Source organism: Silurus aristotelis (assembly GCF_946808225.1).
Source record: "Silurus aristotelis genome assembly, chromosome: 23".
Taxonomy (NCBI): Eukaryota; Metazoa; Chordata; class Actinopteri; order Siluriformes; family Siluridae; genus Silurus; species Silurus aristotelis.
In genome coordinates, this window is record NC_139596.1 from 19,360,809 (window position 1) to 19,380,808 (window position 20,000).

A 20,000-nucleotide genomic window follows, 5' to 3' on the forward strand; every position below is an offset into this window, starting at 1 on the left:
CACACACACACACGTACTCAGCCTGGCCACACAGGTACGTACACACACACACACACACACACACACACGTACTCAGCCTGGCCACACAGGTACGTACACACACACACACACACACACACACACGTACTCAGCCTGGCCACACAGGTACGTACACACACACACACACACACACACGTACTCAGCCTGGCCACACAGGTACGTACACACACACACACACACACACACACACGTACTCAGCCTGGCCACACAGGTACGTACACACACACACACACACACACACACACACGTACTCAGCCTGGCCACACAGGTACGTACACACACACACACACACACACACACACACGTACTCAGCCTGGCCACACAGGTACGTACGTACACACACACACGTACTCAGCCTGGCCACACAGGTACGTACGTATACACACACACACGTACTCAGCCTGGCCACACAGGTACGTACGTACACACACACACACACGTACTCAGCCTGGCCACACAGGTACGTACACACACACACACACACACACACACACACACACACACGTACTCAGCCTGGCCACACAGGTACCTACACACACACACACACACACACACACACATGTACTCAGCCTGGCCACACAGGTACGTACACACACACACACACGTACTCAGCCTGGCCACACAGGTACGTACACACACACACACACACACACACGTACTCAGCCTGGCCACACAGGTACGCACACACAACACACACGTACTCAGCCTGGCCACACAGGTACGTGCGCGTGCACACACACACACACACGTATTTAGCCTGGCCACACAGGTGTTCACACACTTCGGTGTCTGGAGTTTTTATATGTTTATTGTGTAGCTTTTATATTCACACAGTTATTCCTTATCTGATTGTACACAGTGACGTTCTGCATTCTTCATGTTCTTTATTTAAACCTGCTGGATGTTGTTTGGTTCGGTTGCCATGGAGACTAGGTTTAAGGGCAAATGTCTGCACTAAGCGGATTATGAAAAATGTGATTTTAAGGAGCTCTCTGTGCTCTTCAAAGGGCTTTTACAAACTCAGTGTGGACACGAGTGCGAATGAGTGCGATTAATTTCATAATAAACCACAAAAAGGTGTATTGAGTCTAATATTACTTAAGTAACATGTGGTTTCAGATATAGTTACGTTAATTAGAAAGACGTTTTAATTATAATTAAAAAGAGAAAAATAGGAACATGTTCTGGTTTTAATGTCAGTTTTTTGTTGCTATAGAAACGACGTATGAGCAGGCTACTGCACTATTTTTGCTGTTGTTGTAGAAGAATTGACCCATGGGGAAGCGCGTTAATAAGTGTAAATCGGTGTACAGTGGAGTGATGCACTCTCACACGCTCACATCTGTGCCAGGACTCTGATAATCCGGACCTGCGGGACCGCGGGTACATCTACTGGCGCCTGCTGTCCACCGACCCGGTCGCGGCGAAGGAGGTGGTTCTGGCCGAGAAGCCTCTGATCTCAGAAGAGACGGACCTGATCGAGCCGACGCTGTTGGAGGAGCTCATCTGCCACATCGGCACGCTGGCCTCCGTTTACCACAAACCTCCCAGCGCCTTCGTCGAGGGCAGCCGAGGGGTGCAGCACAAACGCCTTCCTCCCCGCACCGGCTCGTGAGTCTCTCTCTCACACACACACACACACCTGTACACACCTGTACACACTGTAAACATCATCTCCTCCTCTCAGTGGTGAGAGCGCTGAAAGCCCTGATGTAGGCCAGTCAGTGGGCGGAGCCTCCGAAGCCCCGTCTGCTGTCATCCCATCTCAGGGTGATCTCCTGGGTGACTTGCTTAACCTGGACCTGGCTCCACCCACCACCACCGTGCCCTCCGTGCCCCCCGCCATGCAGATGGGTGCCATGGACCTGCTGGGTGGAGGACTGGACAGTCTGGTAAGTCACATGATCTTCTCCTCCACCCTAAATACCATGTTTACTTATGGTGAATGGCATACCCTCATTGTTCCTGCCCCTTGTCTATCTGCCCCTGCTGAAACTGCTCCTGCCCTTCCCAACCTTCTCAGCTCTGTTCAACTCAATCTCAGCCCTACACACCTCTGTTAATACTGAACCTGCCCTTGCTTTTGCCCTACCTGCTTTTGTTACAACTGCCCCAGCTATACACCTCCGCTTTAAAAAGCTGCTCCTGCCCCTCCAACCCCACTTAGAAGATGGTACAGTAATGTACTATTGATGTACTGTAGTAAATTACAGATGTGTTGGTAACTGATGTAACCACAGCAGTAATTTACGTCAGTACCCTGCTGGTAGGAAACAGCAGAGGGGCACTAAACCTCGACACTCCGCCCAGACCAGTCCGTCCAATCCAGACTGCAGCTACAAGGGAGTGAGAGTCACGTAGATGACGTTTATAGGGCGCCGTTTCATCTGTCCTAATTAAATGCATTCAAATTGGAATCGTTAAAACGTGCATGTGTGCACGTGCGCATGTACGGTTCTTTTCCTCCTCCTGATCTCTCCATCTCTGTTCCTTCTACTCTTTTCTTTCTCCGCTTCACCTGCAGATGGGAGACGAATCGGAAACGGTAATGAATTTCAGATGGGGGGAAGAAAGAAACGCACACACACACACACACACACACACACACACACACACACACACACACACACACTACTTTGACTGGAACTAGATGATCTGGTGTGTTCTGGTTTCCAATACACATTTTCTTTGTTCTTCAGTAAAAACTTTTCATTTCTATTCATTCCTCGTCTTCTTTCTCTCCTTCTCTCCATCTGTGTGTTTTCCCTCCACCAGCTGTGTTCACACTACAGGGTGGAGGTTCAGTCTCCTGCTCCACACTCTCACTGTAGAGAGGGAGAGGTGTGTGACGAGATGTTTCAGTAATCAGTGACCAGTCTCGTAGTTTAGTGTGTGTGTGTGTGTGTGTGTTTTATAAATTTTGTAAATCTTTAGATGCCACGTTTTAAAACGTAATCAATCACCAGTTTAAAAGAGAAGCTTCTTGTTCCTCCCGGTTACCGTGATGCTGTAACCATGACGACAAGCAATGCTTCCAAGATCATCCTGGATCATCTGAAGGAGCTAAAGGAGAAAAACATGCATGAAGAGCATATAGAACACATTTAAAACCACCTTAGGCGTTACCGTAGTAACCATGTTAGATGTTCAGGTGTGTGTAAGTAGGACGTCTGATTACGATATCAGATCGCTCTGTTAGACCTTCACACAAGTTCCTGTCTCGTCATTCCATCACATCCTGTATCATCATCACCACCACCTTTACATCATACCCATGGACTTCACATTGTAATACTTTCTTGTGTGTGTGTGTGTGTTTTCTCTGTAGTTGGGCGGAGACCTCGGAGGCAGTCCTGCGGTAAGTCCTTGATCAGGATTAAATATTTTATTTTTATTATATTTTATGCGCGTCCTGCATTCAAGGGGGCGGGGCTACACAGGTCACATTGTGATGCTGAAATAAGAATTTGGAATGTCACATGATCATCTGGACAAGCTGCAGAAACTGTTATCAGTTCATGGGTAATGATGAGGACGAATAATTTAAATATTCACGACTGTTCAAAGAAAATCATACATATTCATGGTAAGAGTCCCAGATGTGCATCGGTATACAATTAACAGTGTGATGCATTGATTTAAAAAGGCTTCGACGTTTTTATGCATTGTTTAAAACAAATTGGAGTCAGTAAAAATTATTTATTTAACAATATTTATTAGTAGATGTGCTATACTTTTATTAAAAAGTGACCAAATTGGATCGCACTGTATTGTAATAGGGGTGAAGCGTATCGCATCTGCTTTATACGTCTTCAATACATCGTATTGTTGCTTCAGCCTCAGTTACAGAGATGCACATCCCTAATTTTCATACATACTGCTATATTATAATTTGTGTGTGTGTGTGTGTGTAGGTGGGTGTAGGTCTCGGGGGCGCTCCTGTAGGAATGCCGGCGGGTCTGGGCGGAGCTGTTGGAAGCGGTCTTAGTGACCTGTTTGATCTGGGTGGAAGTGTAGACATGACAACGGGAGCTTATGTGCCACCCAAAACTGTAAGTGTGTGTGTGTGTGTGTGTGTGTGTGTGTGTGTGTGTGTGTGTGTGTGTGTGTGTGTGTGTGTGTGTGTGTGTGTGTGTGTGTGTGTGTGTGAGAAAAATCTGAGAAATAAGTTAACAGGAACAAATGAAACATCACTACATAGTGCAGTGAAAGACGGCGTCTCAGACATCAAACAGTTTATTAAATAAAACTCTTAATATCTCATTAGGATTTTAACCCACGCCCATTCAGACCCAATAAATAATTTTTCCGCTTGTCGCATACACACACATTAAAATTTACACTGCGCACGACGTGATTTTAATAGCATAAGCTCCGCCCACTGTGTAGATGTGGCTGCCCGCGATGAAGGCGAAAGGTCTGGAGATCTCAGGAACGTTTGCTCGGCGTGGAGGAGCAATCCACCTGGACCTGTCCCTCACCAACAAGGCCATGAGCGTCATGACCGACTTCGCCATCCAGTTCAACAAGAACAGGTGAGAACCCCACCTAATACACCAGCTCATCAACATATGAAACCATCTGAAAGTGTGTGTGTGTGTGTGTGTGTGTATACAGTTTCGGATTGGCTCCTGCTGGTCCTCTGCAGGTCCTGACTCCTCTCAGCCCCAATCAGACGGTGGAGGTGAGTCTCCCTCTCAGCACCAGCGGCCCGGTCATGAAGATGGAACCTCTCAACAACCTCCAGGTAACATTTATACAACATTTCATACTTCATTCAGCACAAACATATGGATTTGTACAATTCAGTGTCCAGGCCATCGAACCTCATGACCCTTACTGAGCGTGCACACACACACACACACACACACACACACACACACACACACACACCCCTCTGGAGTGCTACTATATGAGACGAGCTAAACATAAAAGCAAACAATACTTTTTAGGGTTTGAGACCTGAAAAGAGCTGCTTCTCTATAAATACCACCCTGTTCATGTTATTCACTCTGTTTTTCTTTTCATCTTTTATTCCATGATTCTGTAAATGACGGAGGTTTAAAGTGTGTAGTAACAGACATGAATGCTGTGTGTCCGTCTCTCAGGTAGCAGTGAAGAATAACATCGATGTGTTCTACTTCAGCTGCCAGTACCCCATTAGCCTGCTGTTCGTCGAAGATGGCAAGATGGGTATGTGTGTGTGTGTGTGTGTGTGTGTGTGTGTGTGTCTGTGTGTGTTTGTTTCCTACTGTAGATTCTCCAAATGGAGCCTGGAGCGTGTTTGTCTGTGGGAAGTGTTGCAGTACACAGAACTGTTCTCACTCCTTATGTCCTTTTTATTCCTTTCTCTCTCTCTCTCTCTCTCTCTCTCTCTCTCTCCCCCCCCCCCCCTCTCTCTCTCTCTCTAGATCGCCAGGTGTTCTTGGCCACATGGAAGGACATTCCCAGTGACGGTGACACTCAGTTTCAGATTAAAGACTGTCACCTCACTGCAGGTGAGTTAACTGAAGAATATTCACCTTTCACAGGTATATGATACACTGTAGGATATAAATGTTGATCAATAGGGTGTGTGTGTGTGTGTGTGTGTGTGTGTGTGTGTGTGGTGTTCGCCCTCACAGACGCGGTCAGTAACAAGCTGCAGGGCAGTAACGTGTTCACCGTGGCACGACGCACAGCCGACGCCCAGGAGCTTCTCTACCTGTCCATCAAACTCACCAACACCATCTGGGTTCTTACTGAACTACGTGTACAGAGTCCCACCCACACGGTACGGAGGGGGACAGGGGGACGGCAGGGGACAGGGGGACGACAGGAGAGGGACAGAGAATAAGGGGAAATATGATGGGAGAGAATAAAATGGTGGGGAGGGAGAGATTAAGGAGGATGGAGAAAGAAAGACAGAGAAATGGAGGGGAGAGAGAGGTAATACAAGGAGAAGGAGGAGACAGACAGACAGACAGACAGACAGACAGACAGACAGACAGACAGACAGACAGACAGACAGACAGACAGACAGACAGACAGGAAAGGTGAGACTGGTGAGGAGAGAGAGAGACAGAAAGATCAGATGGGATTGGTGAGAGAGACATGAGGAGAGAGAGAGAGACAAGGACAGAGGGAGGACAAAGAAAGATAAGAGGAAAGAAGAGATGAGGACACAAAGATGAGGAAGGCGAGATTGAGGAGGATAGAGAGAGAGAGATAAATGGAGGAGACAGGGTAGAGAGGCAAAAAAAATTATATGGGGACAGACAGAGAGAGTGAAAGAAAGACAGGGAAGGTGAGACTGGGGGGGGGGGGAGAGAATGGAGAGATAAAAGAAAGATGGAGAGATGGGGAAAGAGGAGGGGAAAAGAAGAGAGGGAAATACATGGGGAAGGGTGGAACAGGTGGACAGAGACTGATGCAGTGAAAGAGGCTGGGTGAAATCTATCACTCTGTGACTTTCACTCCATCCATCCCTCTGTCCTCCTGTGCTCTGTCTTTCTCTTCATCAATCTTTCTGTTGTCAGTCTCTCTCTCTCTCTCTCTCTCTCTCTCTCTCTCTCTCTCTCCCCCTCCCTCCCTCCCTCAGTCCCACTGTTCTCACCTTGAAATCATGTTTTTCTTATTGTCATTTTTTATTGTCACTCTTACTTTGTCTTGTTTCGCTCTGTCTGTCTCCCTCCACACACACACACACACACACACACACACACACACACACACCAGGCTGCAGGGCAAAGCAGGTACATTGTGTGTGTGTGTGTTTTTCTCTAAGCCTCCACCATCCCCCCCCCCCCCCCCCCCAGCTCACATGACTGTCTTTTTGAAGTGCTGTTTCCCTCGTTTTTAACGGTTACGCATCTCCATGGCAACGAAGCAGCCGATAGTGCGGGTCGTCCCCTTTTTCCTCTCTGCCCCTTAAACTAGTGTCGATTGGAATTCAGTTTGTACCTGTGTCCCAGCAGGTTTCTGCCAAGTTCCCGGAATTCCTTTACATGATCCCAATTATTGTAATAGTTACTGATATCGAAAAGTCTAAATATTAAAATAAAATCATTATCTGACCAATCAGAATCTGGAGACGGTCCAGAATGCGTGAGTGAGTTTTCTGTACCAGTAGTAACTGATGTGCCGCGAGGACGTGAGTACAGGAGCAGTGAAGAACGAGTGGCAGGATATTAAAGGGTTAGAGGAGCAGTGTTCTCGTTTTTTTGTGTACGATGCCGAGGGGGAGGTGTTAATGAGGCGTGAAGTGAGATGAGATTAGAAGTGTGTGTGTGTGTGTGTGTGTGTGTGTGTGTGAGAAATATCACAGCTTTGTCCTGCTGCTATTACACCAATCCTTCACTCTCAGATGCTAACAGTTTTCGAAACAGCTAGTAAATATTCTGTGTGTGTGTGTGTGTGTGTGTGTGTGTGTGTGTGTGTGTGTGTGTGTGTGTGTGTGTGTGTGTGTGTGTGTGTGTGTGTGTGTGTGTGTGTGTGTGTGTGTGTGTGTGCGCGCGCGCGCGAGAGCAAACAAACCCCCTGCTTGTAATATTGTAGTACTTCTTTTACTTTTTTTTTTTTACTTCTTTTTCTTTTCACACGTTCAGTAACGAAAAAGTTGCACGTTTTCTGGCTAATATCCTAAACGTAATTCTCTCTCTCTCTCTCTCTCTCTCTCTCTCTCTCTCTCTCTCTCTCTCTCTCTAGATGACGGTGAGATGCCGTGCTCCAGAGGTTTCTCCGTACGTCTGTCAGAGCTTCGAGCTGATTCTCCGAAACTGAACATCGTCCTCAGAGTTGGACCAGGAACCTCCTCAGATCCTCCTCAACACCTCCTCTGTCTCCTACACACACGCATCAGGATCAGCTGCTTTTAATCCGTCCACTTCTTCCTCATCTTCCTTCTCCCCTTCCATTAACTCCTTCTCTTCCTAAACCTCCACTTTTTCCTTCTTTGCTTTTCCCTTTTTTCTTACTCTCCTTCTCTTCTCCACTTCTCTTCATCCTCCCACACCTCTCTTACATTCTCCTACACATTCCCCCTTACTCTTCCTCCCCTACCCTCTCTTCCCTTATCCCTTCTTCTCCCCCCTTCTCTCCTTTACATATTCTCCCTCTTCTTTTTTCTCCTTTTCCCTTCCCCTCTTTTTCTCCTCCTTTTCTACCTCTACAATCAGTTTAGTTTTATGGAGCTCAGTGTGTGTTTGAGAGACTCATGCTGGTGTTGAGGACTTCATGTGTGTACTACTTCCTTATAGATTTGTATTTGTTCCTGTGTGTGTGTGTGTGTGTGTGTGTGTGTGTGAGCGTGCATGTGTTTTGATTTTTGCTTTTTCCTCCTATAAAGTAAACAAAAGAAACCATATAGTGAACCATTACAACATGTTAAATCCCCCATGATGCATTGCCTCAGGTTTGTTTCTGAGGCTGATTCAGGAGGCGACGTCGAGTCCAGTAACTCTGTTCAACATCTCACACCAGGACATCTGTACAAAACACCACGATTTTTTTCCAGGCTTTAGGCCACGCTGTTGTATGAACGTTCGCTTCGTAACCCTGGTGCACCTCCACAGAAGGATCTCATCATGGCTGCTTTTCTACTCGCCACCCAGCCGAGGTGGAACTGTTCCATCTGTGGGAGACGAGACGCAGCATTTACTTTTTTCTTTATTTTATTTTAAGAAATCATTCCGTGTGTGTGTGCGCGCACGCGTGTGTGTGTGTTACTCTGTTAATTATATCTGATTGGGTTGAATATCACCGATGCTCAGAAGTGTGTTTCTGTGTGTTCTGAGCTTTAATAGCTGTACGAGTAAACGCCTGCCGGATTCTTATCCTCACCCCAGTGTGGCGTCAATTATTAGTGATGTTCTTCTTGTTTTTCTTCACATCTTCTGTCGCTGTTCTCCTCTACGTCTTGGCATGGTTTGTAGGAAAGAGTATAAATCCTGACAGATGTCCAGTTCCATTATAAGGCCATTTCCAAACAATTTAAAATCCACAGCAACTTACAATCATCGTGTTTAGGGTTAAGGGCCTTGCTCAGGGGCCCAGATTAGAACTCACAGCCAGTATCTTAAACCCTGAGCTACCCCTGTGTGTACAGCAAGTACAATTATTCACAAGTGGAAAACAGTCCTTTCAGAAAAATCACTACATCAGATATTGCACTGCTCGGAGAAATCGCAAAAAAAAGTTACATCTGAGACTTTGCAGGCTTCAGTTTAACATGTTAAATGTGAAAGTTCAATATGGTAAAATTGTATGGTTTGTTTGGAAGAGTTGCCTGGAGAAAGTGTCTTCTCTATTAAAAAATAACGGAGGCTGCTTTGTTTTGCGTCTCAAGTTGCACCTGAGCAGCCCACAAGTAGAGTTTGGCCATAATGCAGGTTGCTCCAGGCAGATGATCAGGGAGGTGCTAGCTCAGAGCTTAAGGCTCTAGATTAGAAACAAGGTGTTGCATTGGCCCAGACCTCACCCTGACTGAAATACTGATGCAGGACCTGAAGAGAGCTGAGCAGAAACTAATGCCTTCAAACATCAATAAACTCAAACAATGCTGTACAGAAGTCAACTATACTTAAAACTGTACTTAGTTTTGCACACACATTTTATCATGATGCACTGATGTGATAAATCACACAATTCAAGACGGTGCACTTTTATTTTTACAGAACTACAGGAGCATCTCAATAAACCAAAATCTCATTAAAAAGTAGATTTATTTCAGTAATTTAATACAGAAAGTGAAACTGGTATAAAGATTCATCACACACACACACACACACACACACACTGATATCATTCAAGTTTTATTTCTTTTCATTTTGATGATTTTGACTCTCAGCTGATGAAAACGCAAAATTCAGTAAATCAGAAAATGGGAATATTGTGAGACAGTTGAATATTGGAGACTCGTGGTGTCTCACTCTAATCATCTCATTAAATCCAAACACCTGCTCAGGTTTCTCGAGTCTTTAAATGGCGTCTCAGTCTGGTTCAGGCTCCACCATCATATGGGAAAACTGCTGACTCGACAGTTGTCCAGAAGATGATCATTGACCCCCTGCACATGGAGGATGAGACACAGAAGATCATCGCTGAAGAAGCTGCTGTTCACAGACTGCTGGATCCAAGCACATTAAAGGAAAGTTGAATGGAAGGAAAAATGTGGTAGAAAAAGTTGAAACGAAGGAGATTCAAGTATTTGTGGAGATTCACAAAGAGAGGACTGCAGCTGGAGTCAGTGCTTCAAGAGCCTCCACGCACAGACGACTCCATGAGCACGAAGTTCTAGAGCACTCCATGCTTCCATCTGCTGACCAGCTTTATGGAGAGGATGATTTCATTTTCCAGCAGGATTTAGCACCTGCCCACTCTGCCAGAAGCACCAAAAGTTGGTTAAATGACCATGGTGTTGGTGTGCTTGACTGCAGCAAACTCACCAGATCTAAACCCCATAGAGAATCTCTGGAGTATTGTCAAGAGGAACATGAGAAACAAGAGACCAAAAAAATCTGAAGGCCACTGTCAAAGAAACCTGGGCTTCCACACCACAGCACTGCCACAGTCTGATCTCCTCCATGCCACAGTCTGATCTCCACAGCAGTGCCACAGTCTGATTTCCTCAGCACTGCCACAGTCTGATCTCCTCCATGCCACAGTCTGATCTCCTCCATGCCACAGTCTGATCTCCATGCCACAGTCTGATTTTCTCAGCACTGCCACAGTCTGATCTCCTCCATGCCACAGTCTGATTTTCTCAGCACTGCCACAGTCTGATCTCCTCCATGCCACAGTCTGATTTTCTCAGCACTGCCACAGTCTGATCTCCTCCATGCCACAGTCTGATTTTCTCAGCACTGCCACAGTCTGATCTCCTCCATGCTACAGTCTGATCTCCTCCATGCCACAGTCTGATTTCCTCAGCACTGCCACAGTCTGATCTCCTCCATGCCACAGTCTGATCTCCTCCATGCCACAGTCTGATTTCCTCAGCACTGCCACAGTCTGATCTCCTCCATGCCACAGTCTGAGTTCCTCAGCACTGCCACAGTCTGATCTACATGCCACAGTCTGATTTCCTCAGCACTGCCACAGTCTGATCTCCTCCATGCCACAGTCTGATTTCCTCAGCACTGCCACAGTCTGATCTCCTCCATGCCACAGTCTGATTTCCTCAGCACTGCCACAGTCTGATCTCCTCCATGCCACAGTCTAATTTTCTCAGCACTGCCACAGTCTGATCTCCTCCATGCCACAGTCTGATTTTCTCAGCACTGCCACAGTCTGATCTCCTCCATGCCACAGTCTGATTTTCTCAGCACTGCCACAGTCTGATCTCCTCCATGCCACAGTCTGATTTTCTCAGCACTGCCACAGTCTGATTTCCTCAGCACTGCCACAGTCTGATCTCCTCCATGCCACAGTCTGAGTTCCTCAGCACTGCCACAGTCTGATCTCCTCCATGCCACAGTCTGATTTCCTCAGCACTGCCACAGTCTGATCTCCTCCATGCCACAGTCTGATTTCCTCAGCACTGCCACAGTCTGATCTCCTCCATGCCACAGTCTGATTTCCTCAGCACTGCCACAGTCTGATCTCCTCCATGCCACAGTCTGATTTTCTCAGCACTGCCACAGTCTGATCTCCTCCATGCCACAGTCTGATTTTCTCAGCACTGCCACAGTCTGATCTCCTCCATGCCACAGTCTGATTTTCTCAGCACTGCCACAGTCTGATCTCCTCCATGCCACAGTCTGATTTTCTCAGCACTGCCACAGTCTGATCTCCTCCATGCCACAGTCTGATTTTCTCAGCACTGCCACAGTCTGATCTCCTCCATGCCACAGTCTGATTTTCTCAGCACTGCCACAGTCTGATCTCCTCCATGCCACAGTCTGATTTTCTCAGCACTGCCACAGTCTGATCTCCTCCATGCCACAGTCTGATTTTCTCAGCACTGCCACAGTCTGATCTCCTCCATGCCACAGTCTGATCTCCTCCATGCCACAGTCTGATCTCCTCCATGCCACAGTCTGATTTCCTCAGCACTGCCACAGTCTGATCTCCTCCATGCCACAGTCTGATTTCCTCAGCACTGCCACAGTCTGATCTCCTCCATGCCACAGTCTGATTTCCTCAGCACTGCCAGTCTGATCTCCTCCATGCCACAGTCTGATTTTCTCAGCACTGCCACAGTCTGATCTCCTCCATGCCACAGTCTGATTTTCTCAGCACTGCCACAGTCTGATCTCCTCCATGCCACAGTCTGATTTTCTCAGCACTGCCACAGTCTGATCTCCTCCATGCCACAGTCTGATTTTCTCAGCACTGCCACAGTCTGATCTCCTCCATGCCACAGTCTGATCTCCTCCATGCCACAGTCTGATTTCCTCAGCACTGCCACAGTCTGATCTCCTCCATACCACAGTCTGATCTCCTCCATGCCACAGTCTGATTTCCTCAGCACTGCCACAGTCTGATCTCCATGCCACAGCCTGATTTACTCAGCACTGCCACAGTCTGATCTCCTCCATGCCACAGTCTGATTTCCTCAGCACTGCCACAGTCTGATCTCCTCCATGCCACAGTCTGATTTTCTCAGCACTGCCACAGTCTGATCTCCTCCATGCCACAGTCTGAGTTCCTCAGCACTGCCACAGTCTGATCTCCATGCCACAGTCTGATTTCCTCAGCACTGCCACAGTCTGATCTCCTCCATGCCACAGTCTGATTTCCTCAGCACTGCCACAGTCTGATCTCCTCCATGCCACAGTCTGATTTTCTCAGCACTGCCACAGTCTGATCTCCTCCATGCCACAGTCTGATTTTCTCAGCACTGCCACAGTCTGATCTCCTCCATGCCACAGTCTGATTTTCTCAGCACTGCCACAGTCTGATCTCCTCCATGCCACAGTCTGATTTTCTCAGCACTGCCACAGTCTGATCTCCTCCATGCCACAGTCTGATTTTCTCAGCACTGCCACAGTCTGATCTCCTCCATGCCACAGTCTGATCTCCTCCATGCCACAGTCTGATTTCCTCAGCACTGCCACAGTCTGATCTCCTCCATGCCACAGTCTGATTTCCTCAGCACTGCCACAGTCTGATCTCCTCCATGCCACAGTCTGATTTCCTCAGCACTGCCACAGTCTGATCTCCTCCATGCCACAGTCTGATTTTCTCAGCACTGCCACAGTCTGATCTCCTCCATGCCACAGTCTGATTTCCTCAGCACTGCCACAGTCTGATCTCCTCCATGCCACAGTCTGATTTCCTCAGCACTGCCACAGTCTGATTTCCTCAGCACTGCCACAGTCTGATTTTCTCAGCACTGCCACAGTCTGATCTCCTCCATGCCACAGTCTGATCTCCTCCATGCCACAGTCTGATTTCCTCAGCACTGCCACAGTCTGATCTCCTCCATACCACAGTCTGATCTCCTCCATGCCACAGTCTGATCTCCTCCATGCCAAGTGCAGTAAATAAAAAGCAGTAATTAAAGCAGGAGTTTGAAATATCAGTGTGATGAATCTTTATAATATCAGTTTCACTGTTTCTATTGAGTCACTAAAATAATCAACTTTTTATTGATCTACTTTATTGAGATTCTCCTGTGTATAATAAACAGTAATATTCTATAGGAGCAGGGTTTCTCCTGACCTGTGATTCGGTAAGGAGCCTAGAAGGAACCAGAAGTTCGATCCCAGAGCACGATCAGTGGAGTCACGAGCAACTTTTAATGAAAAGGTTTGAACAAGTTTTAAACTTAATTTATAATTTACTGTTCAATTACTTTTCCCTGTGTGTGTGTGTGTGTGTGTGTGTGTGTGTGTGTGTGTGTGTGTGTGTGTGTGTGTCATGAACTTGGTGCCTAAAATATCACTCGTGAGTGAGTCAGTGGTGACTGTGGTGAAGGAAAAACTCCTTGAGACTTCCTGTGGAAGAACATTGAGAGGAACCAGAATCAAAAGAAAACCCATTCCCATCTTCATTTCCAAATGTCCATCATTACAGTTCCATCATTGATGCGATTCAGTTCAGAACTGTTCATGCAAACTTCTTCCTCTGCCTGTTTTTTTGGAATAAAGTACGAGTTACGGGATCAGAATGGAGCACTAACTCACTGACAGATGTTTAAATCCAGTTTTACACCAAAACTGTTACAGACTGTCTGATGGTCTGATGCGTGTTACCATGGCAGCATGTAACGTTCTTTCAAACTGCTGCTTCTACTGGTTCTGATCTTCACCTCTGTGCCTGTTTGAAGCTCTCAGCTCGCTCTGGATCTGAACATCTGCCAAGCAGGAGGTAATAAAACCTCTCTCTAATCAAACGAGTTTTCAGCTCAGCACTTTCTGAAGATCTACTGATGCAGCAATAAAAAAGTTCTAATTATCAAATTTTATATGAAAAAAAAATCCGATCTAAGACGTCTTTGTGTTTATGAAGACAGATCAGATCGCATGAGAGAAAACGATCAATCAGCAGATCAGATTCTATGATTACTGTAAGGTGGATTCTCAATGGATCAGACTTGTTCGTCTCATAGAGAGAAGATCAGGAGTATTTGAAGGTGAACACCTCAAACTCCTGGTCATGTTCCTCAGAGTGTTCCTGAAATGGTGTGGATGTGCAGAGAGCTTTCCCCTGCTGAAAAAGGACACTGCTTTTAAGGTGGCGGTGGTGGTGTATCTACAGTGGTTCAGGAACAATAAAGAAACATCCACATGAACACCTGGAATCAAGGTTTCCAAGCAGAACAATACCAAGAGCATCACACTGCCTCCACCGGCTTGCCATCAGACAAGGATGTCTTCTTCCACTGTTCTGATCCAGTTCTGATCTCCATTGTTGGAGCCTCGGGTGGTGCACTCTGATCACCGCTCAGCAGCTTCTCAGCTCCATACGCAGAAGGCTGTGATGCTCTGTGTGTTTTGACTCCTTTCCATCAGAAACATCTTCTTCAGCAGTTTGTGCTACCCTGTCTCCATACCTCCAGCTGTCCTCAGATGGAGAACTTTTGGTAGAATCCCTGCAGACCAGTTAAACCTCTCAGTGAATCACTGCTTGATTGCTCATCTCAGGAACGTCTCCTCAGCTTCACACCACGACGAGGGTGTGAGGTCCAAAATTGCGCTCACAGATTTTCTCGGATTCTCCACCAACCCTCTAAACCTTCATAACCATGTGGAGGCCACAAATATATAGAAATAAATGTCTTCCAAAATCTCGCGGTTCTGATGTTTCTCCTCACATCGTTTTATCTTTAATGTCGGATTGTAAAATCCTACTTTACGCTCTCGAGCGCGTCTTTATGCAAGTCGTTAAATGTGTGATGCTGGGATTCCGAAGCCCGTGTGTGTGTGTGTGTGTGTGTGTGTGTGTGTGTGTGTGTGATGGTGCATGCTCGGATGCTTTGCAGCATTTCATTATTTTTATCCTCTCCAAGCGCGCGCACAGCATCAGCGTCGGTGTCGGTGGTTTTGGACTTGATCGGAAATCCCTCTGCGCATCGGACTGAATGCAACACAATGCGTTTGGGACGCGCGTGATGCTGATGGTGGTGGTGGTGATAATGAAGATGACGATGATGATGATGATGGAGACACGATACGTGTTTCGGCTTCATCCGTTCTGCTTTCATCCAGTCCCACGCGGTGATCCGAACACGTCCGATGGAATGAGATGATGATCCGCGCGCAGCAAAACAACAACAACAACAACATTATCATTAACCGGATCATTGATAGCGCGCGCGAGAGACCCGTGAGTGGATAATTGGTTTGATTGGAGCGCAGTTGGAAGCGCTGGAGCTCCGGAGATCTCGGGATGGTGGAGACGCTGAGCATCGCTGTGATCGGAGCCGCCGGCGTCGGCAAAACTTCCATCATCCGCCGATTCGTCTACGACGACTTCTCTGAATCGTACAACCCGACACGCGCGCGACGCGTCTACAGACCGTCTGCGGTCCTCAACGGCCACATGTACGAGCTGAAGATTTTGGATGTACCGCCAATCGCCGCGTTTCCTTCCAGTCCTGCACAGGTAAAAACAACAACAACAACAACAACAACAACAACAAATAAATACAAAACAAAACACAAGACTCTGCAAAATGATAAAAAACCGCAAATGATTCCTCTCACTGCAGCAGGTCATGAAATAACAAGGCGGAAATGACGTCACACACGCAGGTGCCTTTAATTGATTAATTGGCTTAATTTCGCAGTTCATCAATTCGGGCAATTTTTACAAAAATACTTTTTTGTTTAAAAAAAACATATTTTTCTCTGTTATGGCGTTTAATTCAACGCGCTCTGAAAAAAAAAGCAGTCTGGAGGCTTTTGAAAAACGATGATGCAATTTTAATTTTTTTGCATTTCTACTTAAAACCGGATAAATTTAAAAACAGCCTTTTTGTCTAAAAACTCTCCACATCCACACACTCGTTCTAATTGTTTCCCAAAAGTTGCTCATCTACGCTGAAACGTTGGAAAACGCTCACGTCTCTGGACTGCCCGTGAACAAAACGTGCAATGTTTCGACGTGAGTCCTTTCCGCCTGACGTTTATTTACTTGCTCTTTGAAAAGTCGCAGCGATGAATAAAATTAGGTTTTTTTGAAAGCCTTCATTCTGCCACACTGTGACGTGAAAAAGAAGCTTCCAGATTTATTCACTTTGGAGAGAGTTTTCGAAAAGCTTCGTTGTCATTGAATGAAAAAGACGTCTCTGTGTGGACAGAAGACCGAAACTTTGATGTAACTTTTCCATGCAGTCTGGTGGTTGAAGTTGTTCCATGCAGTCTGGTGGTTGAAGTTGTTCCATGCAGTCTGGTGGTTGAAGTTGTTCCATGCAGTCTGGTGGTTGAAGTTGTTCCATGCAGTCTGGTGGTTGAAGTTGTTCCATGCAGTCTGGTGGTTGAAGTTGTTCCATGCAGTCTGGTGGTTGAGGTTGTAAGTGGTCTCTTCATACACACCATGTTCTGTGGAATAATATATTTGGTGCAGAAGATAAAGAATGGCTCGCACACCTCCTTCAGTGATGCTAACGGTGCGAGGTGTCAGGATTGAGGACGCTGTACCTCTGTAACACCACGCTAATCACTGTACTCTGTGTAGTGTGTGTTGGATGGAAATGTTGCCTTGGAGACGGTGCTGGGGCATCCCAGAATTAGTGTTGATGGGAAAAAAAAGCTGGTTTGTGTACAAATAACAGGATAAAATTACAACTTTAACCTCTTCCTCCATCTGTCTTTCTGTCTCCTTCACCATTTCAATGTATTAAAACATCAGCTGCTGTTTTTCAACAGAACTCCTTAGAGGTTACCAAGGCAACCACTCTGCCAGGTTGTATTATTATGGGCTATAGAGGAAATGTGTGTTCAGTAAATATAATAAATGTGTTGATGGTGAGAAACAGAACCTGGTGGTGCATTACAGGACACATGGTGGACATTAGAGGCATTACAGCACGGAGAAGGGGACATTAAAGGATGCTGGGGTGAAGGAGGTGGACGTGAAGGTCACTGGGGTGAGAAAGATGGAGTTGAAGGTGACTGGGGTAAGTGGAGGGAGTTAATGGAGGCTGGAGCATGTGGGAGAAGTTAAAGAAGGCTGGGGTATGGGGAGGGAGTTAAAGATGACTGCGGTAAAAGGTGGAGGTGAAGATTACTGATGTGAAAAAGGTGGAGGTGAAGGTCACCGAGGCATGTGGAGGGAGTTAAAGTTGACTGGGGTAAAAGGTGGAGGTGAAAAAAAGAGTTAAAGGACACCAGGTTATGTGGAGAGCATGTGGTGACTGGGGTATATTGGGGGTGTAAAAGGCCACTAGGGTGAAAAGGTGGAGTTGAAGGTCACTGGGGTATGTAGAGGGAGTTAATGGAGGCTGGCATGTGTGGGGGAGTTAAAAGGTATTGGGGTATGTGGAGGTCATTAGAGGGCACTTAAAATTAGCACATTAGGGCTGTTTAAAACAACTGAAGATTTTCTAAGGGGCAAATTAAGGCATTATAAAGTATTCAGAAATGTGGAGGGTATTAAGGCACACATGGGGCACATTAGGAAGTCTGAAGGACATGTGAAGGCACAGAGAGGGCATTAGGAGGTGATGTGTGACGGGGCACGCAGGGGTAAAAGTGTGTGGCACCTGTGTTTAAGTTTAGCCTCATTAAGAAGTTCGAGCTTAATGATGCTAATTCAGGGTCTTACAGCATGTGATGGTTGGAGGAACCGCTTGAGAACACAAGTAAGATCTATCAGGCAAAGTGCAGTGAAGCATCATTACCCCTAAGCTCATGACAGAAGATGATGGAAAGCAGAAAAATGAGAGCGCTGGAGAGTTATTATGAATAATCAGCTTTTCTTTCTGTCTCAATTAAATAGCTCCATTAGGCTCCATTAGGCTCCATTAGGCTTCATTAGGCTCCATTTGGCTCCATTAGGCTCCATTAGGCTCATCTCAGGTTAGAGTGAACACACTGAACTCCTCGACTCTCAAAAGTTCTGACCTCATTCTGCTCTAAACCATGGAGCAGTTTTCAGATCGGTATGCGAGTCTCAGCAGGAGGAGTACCGAACCCCTGTAGATCCTCCTAATGGAGTTCTGCTGCGCTCCTCATGGCACAGAATTTATTAGTGGGATTAGAAATTCAGACCTGCAGGTAATCAAGACTTCATTACGAGTTCCTGCTGATCTCAGAGTCTGTGACGAACTTTAAATTCAGATGTCAGGCAGAAACGAGCCTGAACTTCACCTTACTATGTGTGAAGAGCTTCAGGTTCAGATGACCTGTTTCCTTCCACAGGAACAGGCTGAAAATGTTTCCCTGGAACTTCTCATTTTTACTTTGATGTAAAGATTTAGTTGAGAAACAGAAGAGTCAACATGCTGGGGTATTTGAAGGGTGTTAAAGGATGGTGGGGTATGTGGGGGGCTCATTTTCTCCCTGATCATTTTGTGGAGCTCCATCATCTAGAGTGTAACGGAACGTTGATTCCAGGCATTCAGTGGCCCAGTGGAGCTCTGCGGGATCAGACGGAGATCTATATAATATCTACAGTTCCAGAAGATTATTGGTAAAACGTGCTGCTGTAGCTGACGTGAACGTGTTTAACACGGTAACGTGGTGAGGTACTGATACAGTGACTGAGACAGATTTTAAAAGAGATGAGATAATAATCTGAAATAACTTCAGACTGTGGAATTATGACTAAAACTTTCTTTCGGCTTCTCCCATTAGGGGGCGCCACAGCGGATTATCCACATGTTTGATTTGGCACATGTTTTTACGCTGATGCCCTTCCTAACGCAACCCTCCCCATTTATCCGAGCTTGGGACCGGCACTAAGAGTGGCTGGGGTTGGTTCCCTGACCGGGGATGGAACCCGGGCCTCAGCGTTGAGATCGTCGCATCCTAACCACTAGACCACCAGGGGACCCTGTGGAATTATGACAAAATATTTTATTTTTAATCCAAATGTTAATAACAAATGAAGAGTGTGTCTCACTGATTAATTCTACTGAATCCAGAATGGACACACCTGCTGCTCTTAAGGAGTTTTCCTGATTATCAAAATGAGTATTAAAGTCACCAATAATTATTAGTTTGTGTAAAAAAGCAGATAAATTTGTGTTGCAAATTCTATGAGAAAATCCGAGTCGGGCCCCTGGGGGTCTATAAATAATAATTAATGGAATTGACTGACTGGACCTGCTTTTGGACACTGAATATTTTATGTTGGTGTAAAGAACTTTTGAGATCGGAGGAGCTGCTATGTGTTCAGTCATATTTAATTTAAAGTTAATCAGGTTACTGAAACAGACTTTCTGAGAATTTCTACATTTTGGTTTCGCTCGTGAGACAGACACGGTCTCAATATGGTGTCTCCTGAGTGACGAGTCTGTGCAGCTGCAGACGGTGGGTTTCGCCTGTCTGTCTGCTCCCTGGGTATGTAGAGGAAGTTAAAGGACACTGTGG

At 46.2% G+C, this 20,000-nt stretch overlaps 2 protein-coding genes across 3 annotated transcripts in view; both read left to right on the forward strand.

Moving 5' to 3' along the window:
• Nucleotides 1-8,858, forward strand: part of ap1b1 (adaptor related protein complex 1 subunit beta 1) — a 23,829-nt gene extending 14,971 nt beyond the window's left edge. For both annotated transcript variants that reach the window (XM_083527327.1, XM_083527326.1), the window contains exons 13-22: nucleotides 1,391-1,650; nucleotides 1,727-1,931; nucleotides 3,368-3,397; nucleotides 3,954-4,091; nucleotides 4,429-4,574; nucleotides 4,657-4,786; nucleotides 5,148-5,232; nucleotides 5,451-5,537; nucleotides 5,664-5,812; nucleotides 7,726-8,858. In XM_083527327.1, the coding sequence (XP_083383453.1) occupies nucleotides 1,391-1,650; nucleotides 1,727-1,931; nucleotides 3,368-3,397; nucleotides 3,954-4,091; nucleotides 4,429-4,574; nucleotides 4,657-4,786; nucleotides 5,148-5,232; nucleotides 5,451-5,537; nucleotides 5,664-5,812; nucleotides 7,726-7,800 (1,305 nt within the window). In that variant the 3' untranslated portion in view covers nucleotides 7,801-8,858. The remainder of the gene's footprint in view (nucleotides 1-1,390; nucleotides 1,651-1,726; nucleotides 1,932-3,367; nucleotides 3,398-3,953; nucleotides 4,092-4,428; nucleotides 4,575-4,656; nucleotides 4,787-5,147; nucleotides 5,233-5,450; nucleotides 5,538-5,663; nucleotides 5,813-7,725) is intronic.
• A 6,153-nt stretch (nucleotides 8,859-15,011) lies between these two features.
• The window catches only part of rasl10a (RAS-like, family 10, member A), a 15,583-nt gene continuing 10,594 nt past the window's right edge, over nucleotides 15,012-20,000 (forward strand). Inside the window, exon 1 of the mRNA XM_083527479.1 lies at nucleotides 15,012-16,068. Within this exon, the coding sequence (XP_083383605.1) occupies nucleotides 15,853-16,068 (216 nt within the window). The 5' untranslated portion in view covers nucleotides 15,012-15,852. The remainder of the gene's footprint in view (nucleotides 16,069-20,000) is intronic.